At 47.5% G+C, this 20278-nt stretch overlaps 9 protein-coding genes across 9 annotated transcripts; 5 read left to right on the top strand and 4 right to left on the bottom strand.

The window, feature by feature from the left end:
- The first annotated feature begins 35 nt into the window (after positions 1-35).
- VE01_02937 (uncharacterized protein) lies at positions 36-3287 on the top strand. The gene is made up of 2 exons (XM_018272441.2): positions 36-2731; positions 2790-3287. The coding sequence occupies exons 1-2, from the start codon at positions 423-425 to the stop codon at positions 3022-3024; spliced, it is 2544 nt and encodes an 847-aa protein (XP_018133310.1). The 5' UTR covers positions 36-422; the 3' UTR covers positions 3025-3287.
- Positions 3192-3650, bottom strand: VE01_02938 (uncharacterized protein; the record flags this gene model as incomplete). The annotated part of the gene is made up of 1 exon (XM_018272442.1): positions 3192-3650. One exon carries the CDS (start codon positions 3648-3650, stop codon positions 3192-3194), a length of 459 nt encoding a protein of 152 aa, XP_018133319.1.
- A 181-nt stretch (positions 3651-3831) lies between these two features.
- VE01_02939 (uncharacterized protein) lies at positions 3832-5355 on the top strand. The gene is made up of 6 exons (XM_018272443.2): positions 3832-4182; positions 4278-4329; positions 4378-4866; positions 4918-4989; positions 5040-5171; positions 5222-5355. The coding sequence occupies exons 1-6, from the start codon at positions 3966-3968 to the stop codon at positions 5328-5330; spliced, it is 1071 nt and encodes a 356-aa protein (XP_018133318.1). The 5' UTR covers positions 3832-3965; the 3' UTR covers positions 5331-5355.
- On the bottom strand, positions 5303-6726 carry VE01_02940 (uncharacterized protein). Its single transcript, XM_018272444.2, has one exon. The coding sequence runs from the start codon at positions 6464-6466 to the stop codon at positions 5450-5452; it is 1017 nt and encodes a 338-aa protein (XP_018133142.1). The 5' UTR covers positions 6467-6726; the 3' UTR covers positions 5303-5449.
- Positions 6727-6813: 87 nt separating this feature from the next.
- Positions 6814-9208, top strand: VE01_02941 (uncharacterized protein). The gene is made up of 3 exons (XM_018272445.2): positions 6814-7265; positions 7322-8535; positions 8587-9208. Exons 1-3 carry the CDS (start codon positions 7169-7171, stop codon positions 8893-8895), a joined length of 1620 nt encoding a protein of 539 aa, XP_018133143.1. The 5' UTR covers positions 6814-7168; the 3' UTR covers positions 8896-9208.
- A 1343-nt stretch (positions 9209-10551) lies between these two features.
- On the top strand, positions 10552-11664 carry VE01_02942 (uncharacterized protein; the record flags this gene model as incomplete). The annotated part of the gene is made up of 1 exon (XM_018272446.1): positions 10552-11664. The coding sequence occupies one exon, from the start codon at positions 10552-10554 to the stop codon at positions 11662-11664; it is 1113 nt and encodes a 370-aa protein (XP_018133140.1).
- Positions 11665-12006: 342 nt separating this feature from the next.
- Positions 12007-13933, top strand: VE01_02943 (uncharacterized protein). The gene has a single exon (XM_018272447.2). The coding sequence runs from the start codon at positions 12050-12052 to the stop codon at positions 13589-13591; it is 1542 nt and encodes a 513-aa protein (XP_018133141.1). The 5' UTR covers positions 12007-12049; the 3' UTR covers positions 13592-13933.
- On the bottom strand, positions 13640-15600 carry VE01_02944 (uncharacterized protein). Its single transcript, XM_018272448.2, has 2 exons — positions 15025-15600; positions 13640-14977 (listed from the first exon to the last, which is right to left on the bottom strand). The coding sequence occupies exons 1-2, from the start codon at positions 15385-15387 to the stop codon at positions 13925-13927; spliced, it is 1416 nt and encodes a 471-aa protein (XP_018133146.1). The 5' UTR covers positions 15388-15600; the 3' UTR covers positions 13640-13924.
- Positions 15601-16310: 710 nt separating this feature from the next.
- VE01_02945 (uncharacterized protein) lies at positions 16311-18845 on the bottom strand (the record flags this gene model as incomplete). Its single annotated transcript, XM_018272449.2, has 3 exons — positions 16311-18026; positions 18200-18678; positions 18785-18845. The coding sequence occupies 3 exons, from the start codon at positions 18843-18845 to the stop codon at positions 16494-16496; spliced, it is 2073 nt and encodes a 690-aa protein (XP_018133147.1). The 3' UTR covers positions 16311-16493.
- Between the last annotated feature and the right edge of the window lie 1433 nt (positions 18846-20278).

Raw genomic sequence — 20278 nt, forward strand, 5'->3', positions numbered from 1 at the left:
GTTCTCCGCATTGCCATCTTCACGGACCAGCGTCGAACGACGGTGTGCCTGGATAACGATATTCACATCGCCGAACCCTTGGAAATATCAGCTAACAGCCTAGATCCCAATTAAAAAAATTAAACAATATCCTCATACGAAATAAACTTCCAAGCAAGCACCAACATGCGCTGATAATCTAAATCGATTCAATACGCCGCATCCGCGCACCACAAGAGCGTTGCCGAGATTATACCGTTGAAGGGATACCAATACCGACGAACGAAGGCTGCAACGGTGGGAAATCATCAGGAAGGAAACACAATTACCGAATGCTCTGTCCAGGGGCTTCATTAGGAGCTTCTCGCTCTGCGACAATCCACGCGGGGGTTATCTAAAGTTGCGCTGAATTCAGATGCGATGTCAAAACTCCACGGTCAAGTATGAGCAAAGCCGTGGAAGATGTAACGGAAGTTGCAGAGCTTCATACCGTGGCCTCACATGAGTCAGAGGTGCGTGAGGGCCAGGCTAGCCTTTCGAAACCTCCTAAGAAACGAGTCTCCCAAGCCTGTAGCCGCTGCAGAAGCCGCAAGGACAAATGCGACGGAAAGAAACCGACATGTTCGGCTTGTGCTGACGTTGATGAAACCTGCGTTTATGACTCGGCCACTAAAAAACGCGGGCTGCCCGAAGGGTATGTCCGTGGACTGGAAAAGCTTTGGGGTATCTCGTTACGAAAAGCTGATGGCCTCGAGACTACCATATTAAAAATTATCGAGACGGGTGATACAGATCCTCACTCTTTAGCCAAGATATGGAACGACAAAGAAGGGAATGAAACCTTAGTTGAAACTTGGAGGCGGAGTAAAGTTTATCAAGAGCTTGATAGGTTGCTCCCTTTGCTCGATCTTTCGGACGACAAACCAGGGAAAAGAAAGCGAACAGATCCAGTTCCAGGCCGACGGCCAGAGGAAGATCCAAATCTACCATCTTCTATTCAAGCTCAGATTGGACCAGAGCAAAACCCATCACCAGCCTCAACGCTAGGCCACCCAAACGATGCCTTCGCAACGAGCCAGGAAAATTTTGTTCTCAAAAGTTCTATCATTCCACGAGAAATTACCATACCAAGCGCTCCTCCATTGCCCGAGAGGACATGGAATCTCATCGACGTGTATTTCTCATATACTCATTGTTGGTTTCCTATTATAGAAAAACATGAGTTATTAAGACTCTCCTATCAGTACTCACAGAACAGATCGGCATCTTCACCCCACAAGTCGGGGAATTTGGCAGTGCTTTGGGCTGTATTAGCGTATGCGGATCACCAAATCAGAGCGATAAAACCATATACAACAACCAACGGCCTTGATGGTAATTGGACGGTGGCAAGGCTATACGAAGAATCCAAGGCACATATCCCTCCAGAAGAGGGGGATTTTGAGTTGGGCCACGTTCAAGCCCTATTAATACTCACGCTTCTGAACATAGGACAGGGGCGCTGGAGCGGCGCCTGGATATTAATTGGCAAGGCCGTCCGCATTGCTATTGAGCTCGGTTTTAGCCATGCTACAGACAAGAAATGTCTTAGTGCACACGTTCTTCTAGGCTGCTTTGTTCTTGACACATTGGTAGCATTAAACCTCGATCGGATCCCACAGCTCCGCGTGTCAGATATCAGACAAATCGGCACCATTGACGAAGACGGATTAGATGAATGGAATCCGTGGGTGGATTGCCTTTCTCTAGAGCATAATTCTACAGATGGCCGTCGCGGTCCCGCCGCTACTCTGAGCACATTCAACTGCCTGATTCGTCTCACGGCAATCCTCAACAGCATTACTCATGATGAGTCTACTGGGACTGTAAGGGCCCATAAGTGTCAAGAACTGTTGGATGAATTGGGATCTTGTGGCGAAATGAATCCCATCAAATCCATGCCAGCGTCTAATTTTAGCGATGGGACGAGGCCTCCTTTACTGCCTCATCAATACCATCTTCACATCGCACATCTCGGTACAGTAACGGCGGTCTACGCTTATCTGAATGCTTCGGGCAATGGAGAACAAGCTTCTAATGGTGCAAACCTTGGAGTATTAGCTGCCTCCGCTTATAAAACAATGTGGCTCATTGTTCGACACTCAGAAGCCTTCGGACTATCGATAATTCCACCAACTTTCGCTTGTTTTATAAAGGTGATTTTGCGAGGCTTTCACAAAATCCCACAAAGTGCTCTCGACGAGCAAAATCTTACTTCCGCCGAATGGCAGGAAAAGATGTTTCACTCGCTCTCTGCGATGTCTTCAGTGTGGCCAGCGTTTACAACACTTCAGTCCATGTTAAAATCCAACCTTACATCTACGCAAAACCTATCGCAACCTTTACTGCCAAGCCAGCCAGCAATAGACAGGCACATTGCGTCGCGAGACCAAATGATTACGCAATTGGTTCCTCACCCCATTATATCCGACAACCTTTCTAGTTCCAACCTTGATGTCAGGAATGGCGCAAATGGAGCTCATTTTAACAGAACCCTTACCAACAATGCTCCACAAAGCCAAGCTCCTCCGTCTGTAACCTCTACGGATGGCCGGTCTTCGTCTTGGAAGGAACCAACGACCCCTTGGAACCAATTACCCAGCCAGCCCTATGATAAAGTTCTCAACGATGCTAGCTCTGTTGGCACATTCACTTCACACATTGACGGCGACTCAACTTTCAATGAGTTTGCAGCCCTCGATGCCATGGAATGGTGAGTTTTATATCCTTTCTTTTTCTCGCATTTAGATAGACTAATTTAGTTTTATTAGGAATAACAATTGGGACCAGGGTTTGCTCAATTTGGGGTTTACTGAGACAGAAATGATGCGCCAGGACTTCAATAGCTTCTGTCAAGTCCCAGAACCGACGTCGAACGATCTTGTTCAGCAACTGCTGGCAGATGCTGAGGTACCACATCCCCTACTGGGAAGTATACACGGTATATCAGATCCCAGCGTGTTGGAGGCATCCCAAACATTACGATCAATGTTCAAGGGCTGGTGAATAACCACAGGAACCATTCGGATGGCAGCGCGGCCTTGTATTATTATAAAGAATATTCTAAGCCACGAAACGCCTCGCTGTTACTTCTACCAGCCGAGGAACTTGTTCTATATATGACCTTTGTATATACTATATACATGCCGGAGCTTACAAGCAAACAACGCCGTTCATCTCTTCAAATAGCTTACGCAAAACTCAAGTGCAGCCACATATCCATAAGTACCCAAGCCGCAAATCACAGCGACCGCTTTATCTGCCAGGAAACTCTTGTGCCTGAATTCCTCTCGGGCATGCACATTTGTAACGTGGATCTCCACAAATGGAATATTCACACCTGATAACGCATCTCTCAGCGCAACGCTAGTGTGCGTGAATGCACCTGCATTTATGATAATTGCATCGACCTTGTCGACTCTGGCTTGGTGAATGCGGTCTATGAGCAGCCCTTCGTGGTTTGATTGGAAGCACGAGATGGTGACTTGTTTTGAGGCTGTGGAGAGGCTCGTGCAATGAGTCTCAAGCCTAGACTCTACATCGGCGAGAGTTTCAGAACCGTAGAGGTGAGGCTCCCGGGTTCCAAGGAGGTTGAGGTTGGGGCCGTTTATGAGGAGGATGGATTGAGCCATTGTAGAAATGATGGGGACAAATTAAATCAATCTCTCTTGGAAAATGAGAAAGTAAGATAATGATAATGATTATATTAAGCCATTGAGACGCCAGACTCCATCAACGTGCCACTAAACCCCGCAGCACAACCAAAGGGTGACGGTACTCCGTAGCGGCTAAGAACTTACCCGGCTCGTTCACCTCGACCAGGCCCCCACCAAAGCTCACGTGCAATCCCCTCCTACCCAAAGCTTCTGTCCAAGCCTTACCCGTACAATCTACCTTGCAATTCAATTCATTTCATGATATTCCAAATCCAGCCACGTTGATTGAACATGTCACATGGGTCCAATGATACCAAGGCGGAAGCGCCAGGAGCGCTAGGGGAAGCCCAGCTGCTTGAAATCTACGATTTTGCACTTGATCTGGGGCGACGTGCGGGGAAGATCCTACTCGATGGCGTTGATCAAAGGTGCGGGGATGAAGAGGGGAGAGGCCAGAATGAAGTGGATAAGATGAACGCCGTGGATATAGTAACACAGACTGATCTTGGTTCGTGACTCTGTTGTATAATTTATGTGTCGCCGCCAACCTATGAGGCGTTAATTGAGAAAGCACAGATTGCTAATGATGAGTGTGGTTTCTAGACGTCGAGGCTTTTGTTAAGAATGAGATAACTGCGAGGTATCCAAGTCACAAGTAAGGTCCACAATGTTCTGTCCGCTGGCCATAACTAATACCCTTCAGCTTCATCGGCGAAGAAACATATAGCACGGGCAACTCTAAAGAATACCTCGTCACCGACTCACCAACATGGATCGTCGACCCCCTAGATGGGACCGTGAATTACACGCACCTATTCCCGATGTTCTGTGTGTCTATTGCCTTCTGCATATCGGGCGTTCCAGTTATTGGTATCATCTACGCCCCTATACTCGATGTAACATACTCTGCTCTCACCGGGCACGGAGCCTGGCTCAACGATTCCACCCCCTCGTCGCCGGCACCGAGTCATAAGAGAAGACAGCAGCTACCTCTAGTGAGGAATCCGATTCCAGTATTACCGGAGGCAGCACCAAAGGGCTGCGTCTTCAGTTGCGAATGGGGCAAGGATAGGAGAGATGTGAAAGACGGGAATATGTGGAGGAAAGTGGAAAGCTTCTTGACCATGGCAGCAGAGAGCTCTGGCAGGGATGGGAAAGGTGGGATGGTGCATGGCGTTCGCAGCCTGGGCAGGTAAAGTTCACCATTCTACTGCAGTTGAGTTGGAGGCTAATTGGTTATAAGCGCAACTATGGACTTAGCATACGTTGCCACAGGAGCATTCGATATTTGGTGGGAGGGTGGGTGCTGGGAATGGTACAGTTTCTCCATTCAATTCTAGGACTTGGTTCTAATATTCGCAATAGGGACGTGGCAGCTGGTATCTGCATCTTACGAGAAGCGGGTGGCCTTATTACAACTGCGAATCCTCCTTCAGATATTGATACAGATCCCATCGAAGAAGTACGACTAGGGAGCAGATTATATTTAGCCATCAGGTATGCTCACTCCGCACGGTGTGCTTTTGTGATTATTAACTATTCAACAGGGCCGCCGGAGACAGTGCCACCGAGACGGGACGACAAGCGCAGGAACGTGTAGTGCGGGAGACATGGAAGAGGGTGTATAACTTAGACTATTCTCGCCCAGGAGCCTAAACATGAGTAATTTAATTGAAACGATAACATCCATTGTAAACATAATTTCCTTCATTGATAAACACCCCAGTCTAATTCTTGCTAAATGTATGATCGTACTTTCGTAACATATAATAATACTAATGGCCTTGCCTTTCCGCCAACACAGCGTGTATCATACTCTTCACTTTCTCCACCGGCATGTCTGACAACTGCTTTCCCGTCCAATATTTCGCTTGCTCGAAGCCTTGCCAAATCATTGCCTCTGTTCCTGGAACCACCTGCCACTTCGACTCTGTCGCAATTCGACTCACAGCAGTATTTGATGATGGATGGTAGCACATCTCGAGTAGCACCCCACTATCCCCGTTCATCATAGTCTTTATCATTTCTCGTACTTCCTTCTCCGCATCTGTTTGGGGCGGAAAGTCCGGAATCGCAGATACGATGACAGAGGGTTTAGCAAGGGATTGCGCATGGGCAGCAGAAGTGATTGGCACTAGATTTTCCCCAAAACCAGCCGCTTTGCATTCCGCAATAACAGTGGCAACCTCATCCGCATCACGATTGATAAAGTATACCGGTTTGCACTCCAGCCAATGCACCAGTGCGTAGACAGCAGCACGACTTGTTCCTCCGCCTCCAATAATACACGCCGGGCGGCCTTTCAGCGCAGTATATTGCTCCTCCGAAATGTTTTGTCGGATACCTTCGCGGACTCCGATGCAGTCGGTATTTGTGCCAACTAGGAGCCTTCCTCCCGCAGTCGTCTCTTCTAGAAATACGGTGTTGATAGCACCAATCGCAGCTCCCTCGGGGGTGAGCTTATCAAGATATGGAATGATAGCGACCTTGTGGGGCATGGTGACGGAGGATCCGATAAATTTTGGATCCTGCATGGCTTCGAGGAAGGGCGGAATAGAGAGGGATTCATGGAACAGTTGGGACCATTTCAAAGAGAAGGAGTCGTATATCGCTTGGTGGAAGAGGGGAGATAGAGAGTGGGAGATGGGATGTCCAAAGAGGTATGCGACCCGGTCAAGGTGGTCGGTGTTGTGACGAGGTTCATCGTCGGTGATGTGGTCAGTGGTTAAACCGATCGCCGTTGGAGGTTGGACCAGTGTTGAAGTCATCGTCGAAGAGGAAACAGAAGCCATTGTGATATTAGGCCGTAGTTTGCACGAAGGAAGAGTGGAGGGGAGCTTGCCCAGAATATATCAAACGCTTAAAGGCAAGTGGTTGCAATCACCGGGGAACTCATGGCGGGGCTTTCTTCGTCGGGTTTATCAAAGGGATCAGGATTGATGCGGTATGGAGACACTATGGTGATCACCGTTCCCCGTGTATCCGCAGCAGTGGATAATTATTTCAAGTTGATAAGACCACCGACAGATATCCTCAAAACTTTGGCCTGAGGTTTCGGATTTGCTTGGTGTTCGGGTGGGGAGGCGAAGTTAGTCTTTGCCGGCGGCAAATGATTCAGCCCTTATGCTAGCGCCACCGACACCGCGGTTCGGCTGAACCATGGAGATTGTGGGGAAACCAGCGCTTTCCCCACATGTATGCTGCACATGGTAAGAAAATTGCAGATCCATAGTGAAGAAACGGTAGGCAAATGAAGTTTCTCCGTGGTAATCGTCCCGTTTGTATAATGGCCAGGAGCGTTTGCGGGGACGGAACTGGGGAACCCTTGCTACAGCTTCCCCTCTCTCCACATCTATAAGACTTTCTTCTTAGCCACTGAAATGTTTTGGATTTGACTCTTTCTTCCCTCCTTATTACCAACACACTCCATTCTACAGAGAGTCAGAACCTCTTGCTACAACCGATCGCTACAGGGTCAGCATACACCACTCACCATGGGCATCCTCACTCTCCGCGAGGATAGGCCAACGCCTCCGGCTGTCTACAACTGGCGAGTCTACTTCTGTGCGACAGTTGCAGCCTTTTGTGCTGGTGCGCTTCCCTGATTGACTCTTTCGAACTTACGTAGATGGCTAACAGACAGACAGTTATGATCGGATATGATTCGGCTTTTATCGGCGGCACAATCGCACTCCCATCTTTCAAGGAAGAGTTCAACTGGCAACAGTACAACAAGAGTCAGTCTGACACTGTGTCAGCCAACATCGTCTCTACGTATCAAGCTGGTGCATTCTTCGGGGCCTTCGGAGCGTATGTTGTCGGCCACTACTGGGGCCGCAAAATTGGACTTCAGATCTTTGGTGCAATCTTCATCCTTGGCTGTGGTTTGATGCTGGGTGCCAACGGCAGCCGCGGACTTGGCCTGATATACGCTGGGAGAGCCTTAGCCGGAGTCGGCGTTGGAGGCGCTTCCAACTTGACCCCTATTTACATCTCGGAATTGTCGCCACCAGCCATCAGAGGTCGATTGGTCGGCCTCTACGAACTCGGATGGCAAGTCGGCGGACTTGTTGGCTTCTGGATAAACTACGGAGTCCTCAACACTATGCCCGCTAGCCACGAACAATGGATTGTTCCATTTGCGATCCAGCTTGTCCCAGCCGGCATCATGTTCTTTGGCCTGTTTTTCATCAAAGAGTCTCCCCGCTGGCTCCTCGGCCGTGGCCAACGCGAACTAGCTCTTCGCAACCTATGCTGGATACGAAATCTTGACTCTAAAGATATATACATCATCGAAGAAGTTAGCGCCATGGACACTGCGTTGGACCACCAAACGGCAACCGTCGGCCTAGGCTTCTGGCAACCATTCAAAGTCCTTGGCCGCGACAAGAAGGTCCAGTATCGCTTCTTTTTAGGAACTGCTCTATTCTTCTGGCAGAATGCATCGGGAATCAACGCAATCAATTATTACAGCCCCGTTGTTTTCAAAAGCATTGGTATCGTTGGGACGAACACTGGCCTGTTCACTACTGGCATCTTTGGCGTCATCAAAACAGTTTTCACCTTCGTATGGCTGTTGTTCCTTATCGATAAGATGGGCCGACGCGATCTCCTGATGTATGGAGCCTTCGGAGGCTCCCTCTGCTTGTGGTATGTGGGAGCCTATATCGCTGTGGCCGATCCAGCGAACCATCCAACCCCTCAGTTAAGCAGTGGCGGCATTAGTGCCATGTTTTTCTTCTACCTTTGGACGGCATTTTATACACCATCCTGGAATGGTACCCCCTGGGTCTACAACTCCGAGATGTTTCCCCAAGATGTGCGGACACTCGGCCAGGCCTGTGCAGCTGGTAGCAACTGGGTGCGTATCTAACTTTACTCCCATATACAAGCTTGATGCTAACTTATGCAGTTCTGGAACTTCATTGTTTCCCGCTTCACACCCCAAGCATTCACAGCCATGGGCTACGGATTCTATTTCTTCTTTGCTTCACTTATGCTGTTCAGTGTTGTGTTCGTTTGGTTCCTTCTTCCTGAGACCAAGGGTGTCCCACTCGAATCCATGGACCGCCTATTTAGCAAGGACTTGGAACCTAGAAAAGCTCACAAGGTCGTTATGGCAGAACTAGAAAACGAGGTTGAGCAATTTCGTCAGAATTTGGAGGGGAGCAACATCGACATCATGAAGGATAAGGGCATTACGCATGTTGAGGAAGTTTAATGCAATTCCTTAGCTGCCAACTGCCAAAGCGGCAGGCACTGCTTCACAATGTTGGTTTGCTTCACGGCTGGGTGGGGCCAAGTTTTGGCCTGCAGTCGTTTGTATCATTTGTTTCTGCAGGGTGGTGACGGCGTGTAGTGCCGTGTAGTGGAGTTTCTGAACAGTTATTGCGTTTACGGTTGGGATGTTAACTATAATGTGCAAGATACCCCCAGGAGTACCAACTGCAGCCATTGGGCCCTGGTGTACAGGAAGGAAATAGGCCGCTAGTTCATTTATTTAATTGGTATAGAAATGCCAATGTTTAAATTTGCCATTTGCTGGTGCTGCAGGAGTGAATTCTACCAGGAGTGAATTCTAACGATGATGCTGAATTATCGAAGTGAGTGGGTTCGCTAGCAAATAATTTTCGCAGGAGAACCACACTCACCAGCCCCTGTGTGCCGATGTCGCGACAGACAAAAATACTTCTCTCAAAGATGGGTTATATCATAATTATGGCCTAATCGTGGGTGGAAGCAAGTGCGAGCTTCTAGGGCCAAATTTTCAGGTATCTTTACATAGTAAATTATATGTAAAAGTACAAAACGTCAATAAATTGTAATAATTACTAATCTTATGCTATTTCTAACACAAAAGTACATATAAATAATAACAAACCTTCTAAATAACTTTATTAAAAGAGAAATAATAATACACTAATATACATTATTATCTATACTAGAATATCTAAAACTTAATGGTTATATAAAAGTGTTAATTAATAAAAAGGCTATAGGATTGCTCTCGTTTTAAAACGCGTTTTTACTAAGGAAAGCAAAATTACTATGTAATTTGCAAACTCTATGTCACTTTACAACTAATTTACTATGTAAAGATACCTGAGAATTTGGCCCTAGATACGCGCAACTTGCTTCCACCCACGATTGGTCTAATTGCGTTTCTACGACCCTTGCTCGATGCATAGCGTAGGCATATAGCCCACTCAAAAACCTGGGGATTGCTTTCACCTAAGTTGCCTGAAGCTCATGTTCGTATGGCAATACTGAGGTCAAAGCTGCCGGCCATGGCGGACCAAGCGCGCACGGAATATGCGTGGTGGGGCAGTAATGGAGTGGTAATGGCTCAGGGATCCTGTCTTAGCGCAGTTTGGCGGATAATAATTCCTCGCAAGGGATAAGTATTTTGCCGCTGTCGGACCCTTGCTCATAAGCCTCAATCGGTTCAATTCGGAAAGTACGGACGTCATTTCATGACCCCGGGGTCAACATATTGCCATAACAAGCGGCAAGCGGATGAGAGTTCTCTGACTGTTAAAAATTGTGAGCAAGAAAGCGGGGGATAAGAAATGACAGAGCTCTACCGCAACTTGGGCAGTGGGATATATAATGTGTAGTGGGGAAGCAAATACAAGAAGATTTCTTGTTCTGGTTCCTAATTATCATTTTTTTTTATAACGCATCAAATTGTACTGTCCTTGGCAGTGAAGAGTTGCTACGCTGTATTTACAACCCAATATCGAATAGGATTATTTACCATTACATTTTCCTCGCATTCGATTTATAATTTCTCACTTCACACCTGCTCCGACATACGGATATATTTATATCATACTAGAGCTTCAGTTATTCTCTACATATCGTTTTAATATACAAAATGAAACAACCCTCCGAATCACACAGCCCCGTGAGCAGTTTCAGCGCCTCGCACATTCCGGATGCATCTCGCACTGCTGCTCCCTCCATGAAATCCAGCATAGCGACCCTATCCCTAGGCCGTGCTTGGGTGCACAACCTCGACAATAAAATTGAACGAGCCGCAGCCCACAACTTCGATGGTATCGAACTTTTTTATGAAGACCTCGAATACCTCGCCAAGTCCCTCCCAGGTGGTGCAACGCCCGCCAATCGCCTTCAAGCCGCACAACAGATCCGCTCCATATGTGATGATAATTACCTCTCTATTATTTGCATGCAACCGTTCATGCACTACGAGGGTCTACTCGACCGTGTTCGACACGCAGAGCGTATCGAAGAATTTAAGTTCTGGCTCCAGCTGTGCAAAATCCTCGGCACAGATCTTATTGGGATGCCGTCGAACTTCTTAACTGAAGGTGTGACGGGCGATTGGGATTTGTTGATCGCTGATATGAGGGAAGTGGCAGATCTAGCGGCGCAGGAAGGCGTGCGTATCGCGTATGAGGCGCTCTGCTGGGGCGTGTTTGTGGATACATGGGAGCGCAGTTATGAACTCATCATTGCCGTTGACAGAGCAAATTTTGGGATTTGCTTGGATACATTCCAGATCTGTGGACGTGAGTTTGCGGACCCCGCGGCAGATGATGGCTGCATGCCGGGTGCAGAGGAGGCGCTGAGGAATAGCTTGAAAAGGTTGAAGGAGACGGTGGATGTGAATAAAGTATTTTTTGTCCAGGTAGCGGATGCGGAGAAAATGAGAGAGCCTTTGCGGGAGGAGCATGTATTTCATGTCAAGGGGCAGCCGTCAAGGATGAGTTGGAGTCGGAATGCGAGGTTATTTCCTGGAGAGATGTCAAAGGGCGCATATTTGCCAGTATTGGACGTGTTAAGAACACTCATAGGGGAGAATGGGTTAGGATATAGTGGCTGGGTTAGCTTCGAAATTTTCTCGAGATCTCTGGCAGATCCGGCTTCAAGGGTTGTGGAGGACCATGCGAAGAGAGGGATGCAAAGCTGGAACTGGATGGAGAAAGAATTGGGTTGGAGGCGAGATACTGAAACTAGGCGATGATATCGCTGGGAACTGGAAAGTAAAGCTTGGTCGTGCGCTTGAAGTCCAGCATTGTTTTGCGGCTCTTCTACCATTAGTGTTTTCATGACGGCAAACATTGTTAATACCCGCGTAGTTTATAATAAATATGAATAAATATGAATAAATTAAAGACTCCTAATATATTAGAGCTTTTCACCCCTCTGATTACTCAAAATATTAAGATAAAAGAGAAGAAATTCTTTAGATTTTAATGGCGCCTATTAATTCTCAGTTGAACACAGTTGCCGCTTCAGACGTGCATGTGGCATATCTCGTGGCATAAGTGCCGGGGTAGTCCACCTATAATTCTACCCATGTTGACTCACAGAACCCATTAACAGCATCAACACAACAACATATCACTATGGAACCTCCGCACATCCTCAACCTCCCTGGAGACATCCTGTACAAAATATTCGCCCACTTCCAGTGCGACAAGATACACCGAGGCTTATTCGATGAGTCCATGTATGATGACGACCCCCAAACCGTCAAGATCAAACTCCAAACCATCAAGGCCGCAAGGCTTGTGTGCCGCCTCTTCAACCTTTTTGCATCACCACTTCTATGCTCTACTCTTCGAGTACGACTTGATCATGTCTCCCTTGACTTTGTAGATAAAGTTTCCGAGAGCCCTCACATTGCTGATGGCGTTTACAACATTGAGATCGTGGTAGATTACTGCCCAAGAGAACTTGCCACAGATCTGTTGCGGTTTGGGAAGTTTCGAGTCGGGGAACTAGTAAATCGCATTCGTGGATGCTGTGCATATACTATGTGGGAAATAGAAGTCAACGGTGAGGGCCATGAGGATAACCCCGACTATCCACACGAGGACTACCAGCAGACAATTGAGTACTGTGAAAAGTTACGTTCAGCATGGCTTCAGTATGTCAAAACTGCAGACAAGGGATCTATGGATGCTATAAGTCTTGAATTTCTACATCTTTTAATCCAAGGCCACCAAGAATATATCCAAAAGCATGAGGAGCAATTTCAACTAATTACCAATGGATCGTTTATCGAGAGGCTCATATCAGCAATGTCCCGAATGGCGCACTGCAGCTCCGTCCACTTTATTGACGACGTAGATTATTATTCTATGCCAGAGAACGTCAGTCCACTTGCTTTTCGAGACGACGCACGGGAGCTCTCTCGATTCATGACATCGCCGCTATCGTGGGATTATATTAACCACCTACAAGGAGGAGCTGAAATCCTGCCAGCAAAGTTACTCTGGGGGTTACCAATTGCCCTCTATGAAGCCGGGTTAACACTACGAGCGATGCTCATTCGAACTTTTCCTCATCCGAACTGTTGCCCTGTGAGTTATCCGACAACATGGACCAACCTCTACGATGCATGTCAACATCTCAACGTATTTATCTTAGAGCGAATGAACTTGAATAATTCAACTGGGCCATTTGATCCGACCCCAAGAAGAGAACAGGCTCTTATTGAGCAGTATATTGGGGCCGTACTCTCCAGTGAAGTTCTAGAAGTCATAAAACTCCGTTTCTTCGACTCCACCAGTACCACGGTCTCTTACCGCGTCGGTTTACTCCCTAAAGCAATCAACTGGCCGCGCATTAAAAAGCTCACTATCGCACACATTTCGTTATCTCAGGAGGAGCTCGAGATTCTTTGCAGTGGGCTGGGCTATATGCTTGAAGATCTCTATTTATACAAAATAGATTTGCGAAGCGGGAACTGGGCAAATGCCCTAGACATGTTACGTCAAAGGGTCCCAAAGAATCTCCAGAGAATGAGACCTCCATATTTTTCTGAGCTCACTGGGGGGGAATTTGGGAAGGGAAACAGACATCTTGTTGAAGGGTCTCTGGATTATGTCTTTAGGGTCAAGTCCAAAAATCCAATAAGAGGTACAAGTCACAACGTGTTGTAAACCATCAGATGGCGTGTGCCGGAGCATAAAGAGGTTATAGATGGCACATAGGGCTCAGTTTTCTTCGGAATGGGCGATTTCAGCAGCAACGATTATATCATTCAATTATACAAATACATGAAACCAACTAACTCATCAGTGTTCACATAGCCATGCAACCCCTCAGAGGAAGCATTTAATACCGTCGAGTATGATGAGTGGCATGCGGATGAGGACCGCTAGACGTTGACACCTCGTGTAGTATTTTCTCAGTTGTATCTGCTCAGGCCCAAAGACTGAAGTGGAAATTGACCACGTCGAGATTCCAGTATCGCTCCAATAACCATGGAAATGTTACTCCAACACAGCCACTGTGGCATGATCCGACATAATGCGGTTTAAGCCGTCCCGCTGGATACACTGATCGAACTGGAAGCTCTTTGCTAATAGTTCTAGCTCGTCAAAGCTTTTATCTTTGAAGAGCTCTGCAAACTCCATCTGCAGCGAATCACTCAGAAATGTCTGCAGAATTGCGCGATCCAGATGCTTCTGCGTATTCCATGAAGTCGGATACAGATCTTTTGCTGTTGGTGACACCTTATCAACCCATTCAATCAATGGCTTCATCAGGTTATCCACTTCCTCGGAGGGATATTTTCCCCATGAGTCGAGCTGGAGCCTCTTCTTCTTCTCAAGGAACGGAGCAATAAGCTTGTTCCAAGGAGAATCCGGAGAGGTATGGACCATTCCCTGGAGGCCGATATCCTTGTACAGCCAGATGGTCCAAGAAATCTGCGCCTTATCGTAAATCTTCATCTGTTCGCCGAGGAGCTCATACCGTCCTTGGTTGATTTTCTCTGCTTCTGGCTCATACCGCGGGTTGGCGTACACTGGACCAAACTCGCCATTCCAAATTGCCGTCTTGTTTTCACGATGGAACTCCGTCTTTCTTGCATATTGCCTGGCAAGTATAGCCTTCTGCTCGTCTGTGCCAGTAAACGGGCGCCCGGTTGGAAAGCCCATCATACTATAATCGTGGAGCGCATAGACGCAATTCGGGAGAACCTCATCAAATCCGCGGAACTCCATTGCGAACGTGTTTCCATCCAGCCAAAGAATGTGGTCTGGGTCTATTTTCCGGATTGCCTTCTCAATACGTTTGTAGAAGGCTGGGAGACGAACGTGCTGCGGGTCACACGGCTCATTAATGGGGTTATAACCGGCAATCCAGGGGTTTCCCTTGTATCGCTCGACGATTTGCTCCCAGAGCCATACAGTGCGATCTTGGTGGTCCTTGTAGTCCCAAAATGCCGCGTACGGAGTAGCATTGTCAGAGTGCCATCCCGGGTTTTGACCACCTGGTAGCGTATGCATATCCAGGATTGTATAAATGCCTTGTTTGGTGCACTTTCATATGTTAGTATCATTTATATATTGGGAGAAGGTTCACTGACAAGTTCGATGGCTCTGTCGAGATGCTTGAACCCCTCCTCTTTTAACACTCTGGGATTCATGTCATCTTCGAAATGGCGGTAGTTGAACGGAATCCGAATACAATTCAGACCCAAGCTAGCAAAATACTTTGCATCACCTTCGGTGAAGAAGGCTTCGAGCCACTTGTCAAAGAAGAAATCGTATTTCTCCTTCCCCAAAACTTGGAGCATTGCTGCACGATGTTGTGATTCGTGGCCAGGATATCCCGTGATGAAATTCTCCATGTTAAGCCATCCTCCCAATCCTGCTCCTCGTAAAATGACTGTCTTTCCATTTTCGTCGACCACATTGGTGTCTTTAACTTTAAGAATTCCGGTAGCCATGATTACTGTAACAATTGAATATACGTTGTGTGGTGAAATTTGTAAACTATCCGCTATCGAAATTTGTCACACGGTAGAATTTGTATGGCAGCTGATTCCAGAGCGAGCAGTCAGTTTTATAAACATCCCCCTCATACAGAACATTCCCCGCATTCCCCAACTTACGCACGACTAGGCCGGGTAAACTCGAAAGTCCGTCTCTAACGCAGTCTGTGGGCCCGGTAAAATGCAGCTTTGCGACAAGCGCAGCTAGTTGCAAGTCGCATTACTAAACTTCCTTGGCGCCCAACGACTCGAGAGCTCCTTTCTATCAGGCGAATGACGTACCAAAGCAACAATTCTGAACTACAGTGTGCAATTAAGACTTGGATTACGATTTTAATATAAGGTGCAATTCTTGGTTGTAATATTATCTATCACTATAACTCTCTCGTCTATAAGAATTAAGTTATAATAAATATTAGCATACCCATATTTTATTCTCATGAATCCACAATCATGATAACTTTATAAAGCCGTTCATATTGCCGCCAATCAGCACCTTCTTAGTCCAGCAAAGTGAGCAGTCCACTCTTCGTTCACATCCTACAATATTAGGTTAGCCAATATATCGTCACGTCGGATCCAAACCAAAGACGCCAAGAATCAAATGGCCAGCTCTTACCTCAGAAGATACCTCTTCGGGAGTCAGACATGGCTGCCAGAGAGTATGAGTAGAAGGCATGGCCAGCAAAGTGATGCGCAACTTCAACAGCTGTTTTGTTCATGAGCACTTGTGAGACAACGACGAGAGGCATAACTGACTAATTAATCGTGGAAAACAATAGTGCTGAGGCATGAGCAAGATCAGGGTTGGGACCGGAAGTACTGCCTATTATACGCTCACACGTCGTTGGCTATGGATGTTTGAATGCAATTATCGGCTCTCAGTAAGTCAGAGATATTTTTTGGAGTTGAAGGGCACCAGCATATCCCCCCCTCACTTTGTGTGACACAGATCTCTGTAGGACAATATTATTCAGCGGTTGCATTGTGCAACCATGCTCTGCAACACCAGCTCTGAACGAATCAAAACCCCAGCGACTGTAGCAGCAATAGTTTATTATCTAAGTCTTCATCCACTCGTTATCATTATTAACAGAGTATATGGAAGCAGTCTGCTTGAGAACGACATCCTTCATATACCCCTCAAAGCCGCGTCCGATCGTGCCAAATGGGGCCTCTATGGCAATAACAGCCGGCTTTAGTCCGTTCGCAAGCAATCCGAGTATAGTCTGAATCTCCGTCGTCGAGGCTTCTCCTCCCTCGGACTTGACGGTCAGGAACGTCTGCGTTCCAGCGCCAATCAGGCTGACCTCCGTCCATGAGCCGACTGGGAACGAGTAATCGACTGAATACGCCTCTCCTCCGGTACTGAGAATCACCTGCTTCGAATCGCCATTCCCGGTAGTGAGAATCGAGTCTCTGCCAGTGACGAGAGCACCAGACTTGTCGCTGGTGGGTTTAATAGAGAAAGAGAGGGTGTAGTTCCTGCCCTTGCTCTGGAGTGGGGTCTCAATGTAGCAGTTCCCGTCGAATTTGACCTCGGAATTAGAGATCGAACATCCATAGAGGGTAGCATGATACACATTCCCTGAGTAGTCGTTGATTTTCCCAAGGTTCTTGGGATGAGAATCAAACTTGTAGTGGGCAACCGTATCCGATCGGGAAGGAATGTTACGGTCGAGGTTCTGCGCTGGAATGGCGGCATGGATCATGTCGAAAACACCCTCGTACTCTTCAAGAGTGAGGTCTCCGCCCCACTGCTTATCAGCAAGACCGGGAAGTGCATCTCTCCATGCGTAATATGCCTCTGAGACGGTGGTAGCGTTGGGCCCCAAATCGTTCCACTGGGCCGCAATGTGACCTAGAACTCCAGGGTGGTCCCGCGGAGGGTTATTTGTTGCGTCTCTTGAATCGAAGATATTTGGTGCATACGCTCCACCAGCAGGATTTCCAGCGAAGGCGCGAGTCAGATTGAGAGACCTAGGATAGCTGTTTACTGCAGACTTTCCTACTATATAGAATGCATCATCTGAGTTGACCATGTTAAACCCCTTGTTAAGGTAGTCGGGTAGTGCGTTGTCCATCCCGCCAGTCCAGTGCTGAATTGTAACATCTTTATTAATATCAGTTTGGCCGGGCTCTCGTGGGAAGGTACCCCAACTGAACATCTTGCGGGGTGGCGACTGTGCAGACATGAATTTATACATATTGTTGACAAAATCGATGTAGACATCAATAAAGCCCGAGTCATATTCGTCGGCTCCGATATGCACCGTGTCAGAGTAAAACCAAGGAAGGAATGTCTCCCAGATAGATTGCACAGCAGGGAGTGTCTCGGGATGGCTCAGGTTAAGCATGCTGATGTCGTGATCAAGGGCTAGCTGGGGCTTCCACTGAGTGATTGCGAGGGCGTGACCTGGCGTCTCGAGTTCAGGAAAGACAGTGACACCTCGCGCTGCACACTTTTCCTGAATATCGTCAAATACCGCGCGCGTGTAGGACTCATTTGCGGGCGAGCTAAGGTCGGCAAGCGCAGGGTTGTCAGACGGCAGGCGGAAGCCATGGTATACGTTGTTGCCGAATTCTTCACTGTGCTTAGTAAAATCAACAGGGAGGTTGTCAGATAGATGGAGTTGAAAGGTATTATGCTTAAAGAATGATAAATGCGAGCACATATCGACCAAAAATTCTGGTGTATAGTAGTGGCGGGCGATGTCAAGCCGTGGATTCTTAGTGTAAGGTAGGTTATGAACTTCTGTGAACGTACCATCACTCCCCGAGTCCCCCACCCTGGGCTATCAACACCGGTTCCATACGGGATCTTATTGTCGCCAACAGCGGCCGCTTGGAGGACAGAGCGAGTTCCCCACCAAGTCCCGAGAGGAGATGCTCCAGCAATAGTAATTCCCTCTTTTGTTACCGAGAGAGAATACTCTTCAGAAGAAGGACGTCCAGCAACATCACTGAACTTGGTATCAGAATCAATTGTCAAAAAGATCGAGCCCTTTTTAGGTTTTGTCGCCATATTCCAGAGTAACATGGCTACCAAGAGCGGGTTGAAGATCTCCCTCAAAAGTTTTGGCGAATTCGGCGAGTGTTGGGGGATGAGCGTGCGCCCGTTTTTGTTGACAGTAGATGCAAACCGCTTGCCAACAATGACCTTACGGACACTGTTGAGAGGGAGTTTCTCCCCTGTAGAAGCCTCCTCAAATGGAGTCGATGGGATAGTCAGAAGCCGCCCATAGCCTAATTTACGTCGTCAGCCAGCTGAAAGTCTCATAATATGTGCACATCCACGACATGAATAAGGCTTCATATTGGAGACGCTATTGTAGGGAAAGAAAATGCATACTGGAGGAGGTTAACGATAAGACGGCCACCTTGAGGAGGCCATCTCTAGTAAAAAGATGCATGGTTGGAGATGATGGGAACGACTTGCTCAGCAGTGCATGTTCTAGGCCATTGGATCAAAGTGCTGACATGAAATAGCTAGGCTTTATGGTTCTTAAGCGTGCGCGCTGGGCCACGAAGATGCAATTATCTCCATTGGCCCAGAATGCAACGTTGGCAGAAGAGCTGTGCTTGCTCCATGATGGTTTTAACAAGCTCTGGAGAAAATCAACATGAGCCTAGTAACTAGCACTTGCATCTTCACGAACGATCGTCTTCTTGCGTGCCCTATATCTATAACTTCTGCGGCATCTGTTCCGGGGTACAGTAGCTAAAGCTACGAGAGTGGCTGAAGGGTGGTTCAACTCCACCATCGGGGCTCCCAGTGGCCAAAGCACCTCTTCTACGTACACAGGAATCAAAAACGACTACAATGCTTCTAGTAGCTAAAGATCATGCGGGGCCAGAGTCAGTGTCAGTGCCAGGTGGTGGTCAACTCACATTCCTGTCGTGGTAATAAAACGCAGTGGGAAATCGGGGATATTCACCATTGTCCACTTTTCACGAGAGATAACCAGTTGCAACCGAACCATCCCCAACCCCACACTACTCTCCGACGCAGAAGACAAGATCGACAAGCTTGGGAGAAACTTCAGCCGAACTCGCTATAAACCCCCACCCGCCGTCGTACACAAGCAGTAACTGAGCTGCAAGAGTTGTGATAATAGGGTTAGTGTTGCCAGCTAACGACGCCTGCCCAACGATGCTACCGCGCGACTACAGCCGAGTCGTTTACTCCGCACTTCATTAATCATTGCAACGTTGTTGAAGAACTGCAACGGAAAGACGGACGGGATGGAATTTGGAGCTGTTAGTGGCAGGAGATACGACATGATATCATGGCCGAGATCCTCTGTGCAACAGATTTCATTTTGCCCAGGTCGAGACTGTTCGTCTATCGTCCGGGTGTTTGGGATAGTAGGCCCGAAGAATTTCAGTTTGAATAAACGCTGTCATCCTGTATGGCAACAGCAATAGAATGTCCACGCTTTATTAATTAATTCTACTGCTATTTGTTTTGTAAGAAATGGCAGGCACCATTTCCCTGTGCCAGCATCATCCGTTCGTCAGATTAGCATATCGTATTCCCTGAGCCTCCCCGTCCATAATCCCGTTTCAATGATCGCTAGCAAAAAACCTCCTCTAAACTCCTCGCTGTTTCTTTTTTCAAGAATGAAAACCGCCGCCCGTATCCACCATGCGCTATCGCCCTAAAATCAGGCAGATCAAAGAAAAGCTTCGCGCCGTCCCGTTTGCACGGGACCACAATCTATAAAGATATGTACAGATCCTCCTCCTTTGACACACCCGACTCCGATCTCCCCGTCCGATACCCTTCCGGGGAGTTTCGCGCGAGCCGACACATTACTCGCTGATCTGATCCAATACTTCTTGA

Source organism: Pseudogymnoascus verrucosus (genome assembly GCF_001662655.1).
Source record: "Pseudogymnoascus verrucosus strain UAMH 10579 unplaced genomic scaffold scaffold_7, whole genome shotgun sequence".
Taxonomy (NCBI): Eukaryota; Fungi; Ascomycota; class Leotiomycetes; order Thelebolales; family Thelebolaceae; genus Pseudogymnoascus; species Pseudogymnoascus verrucosus.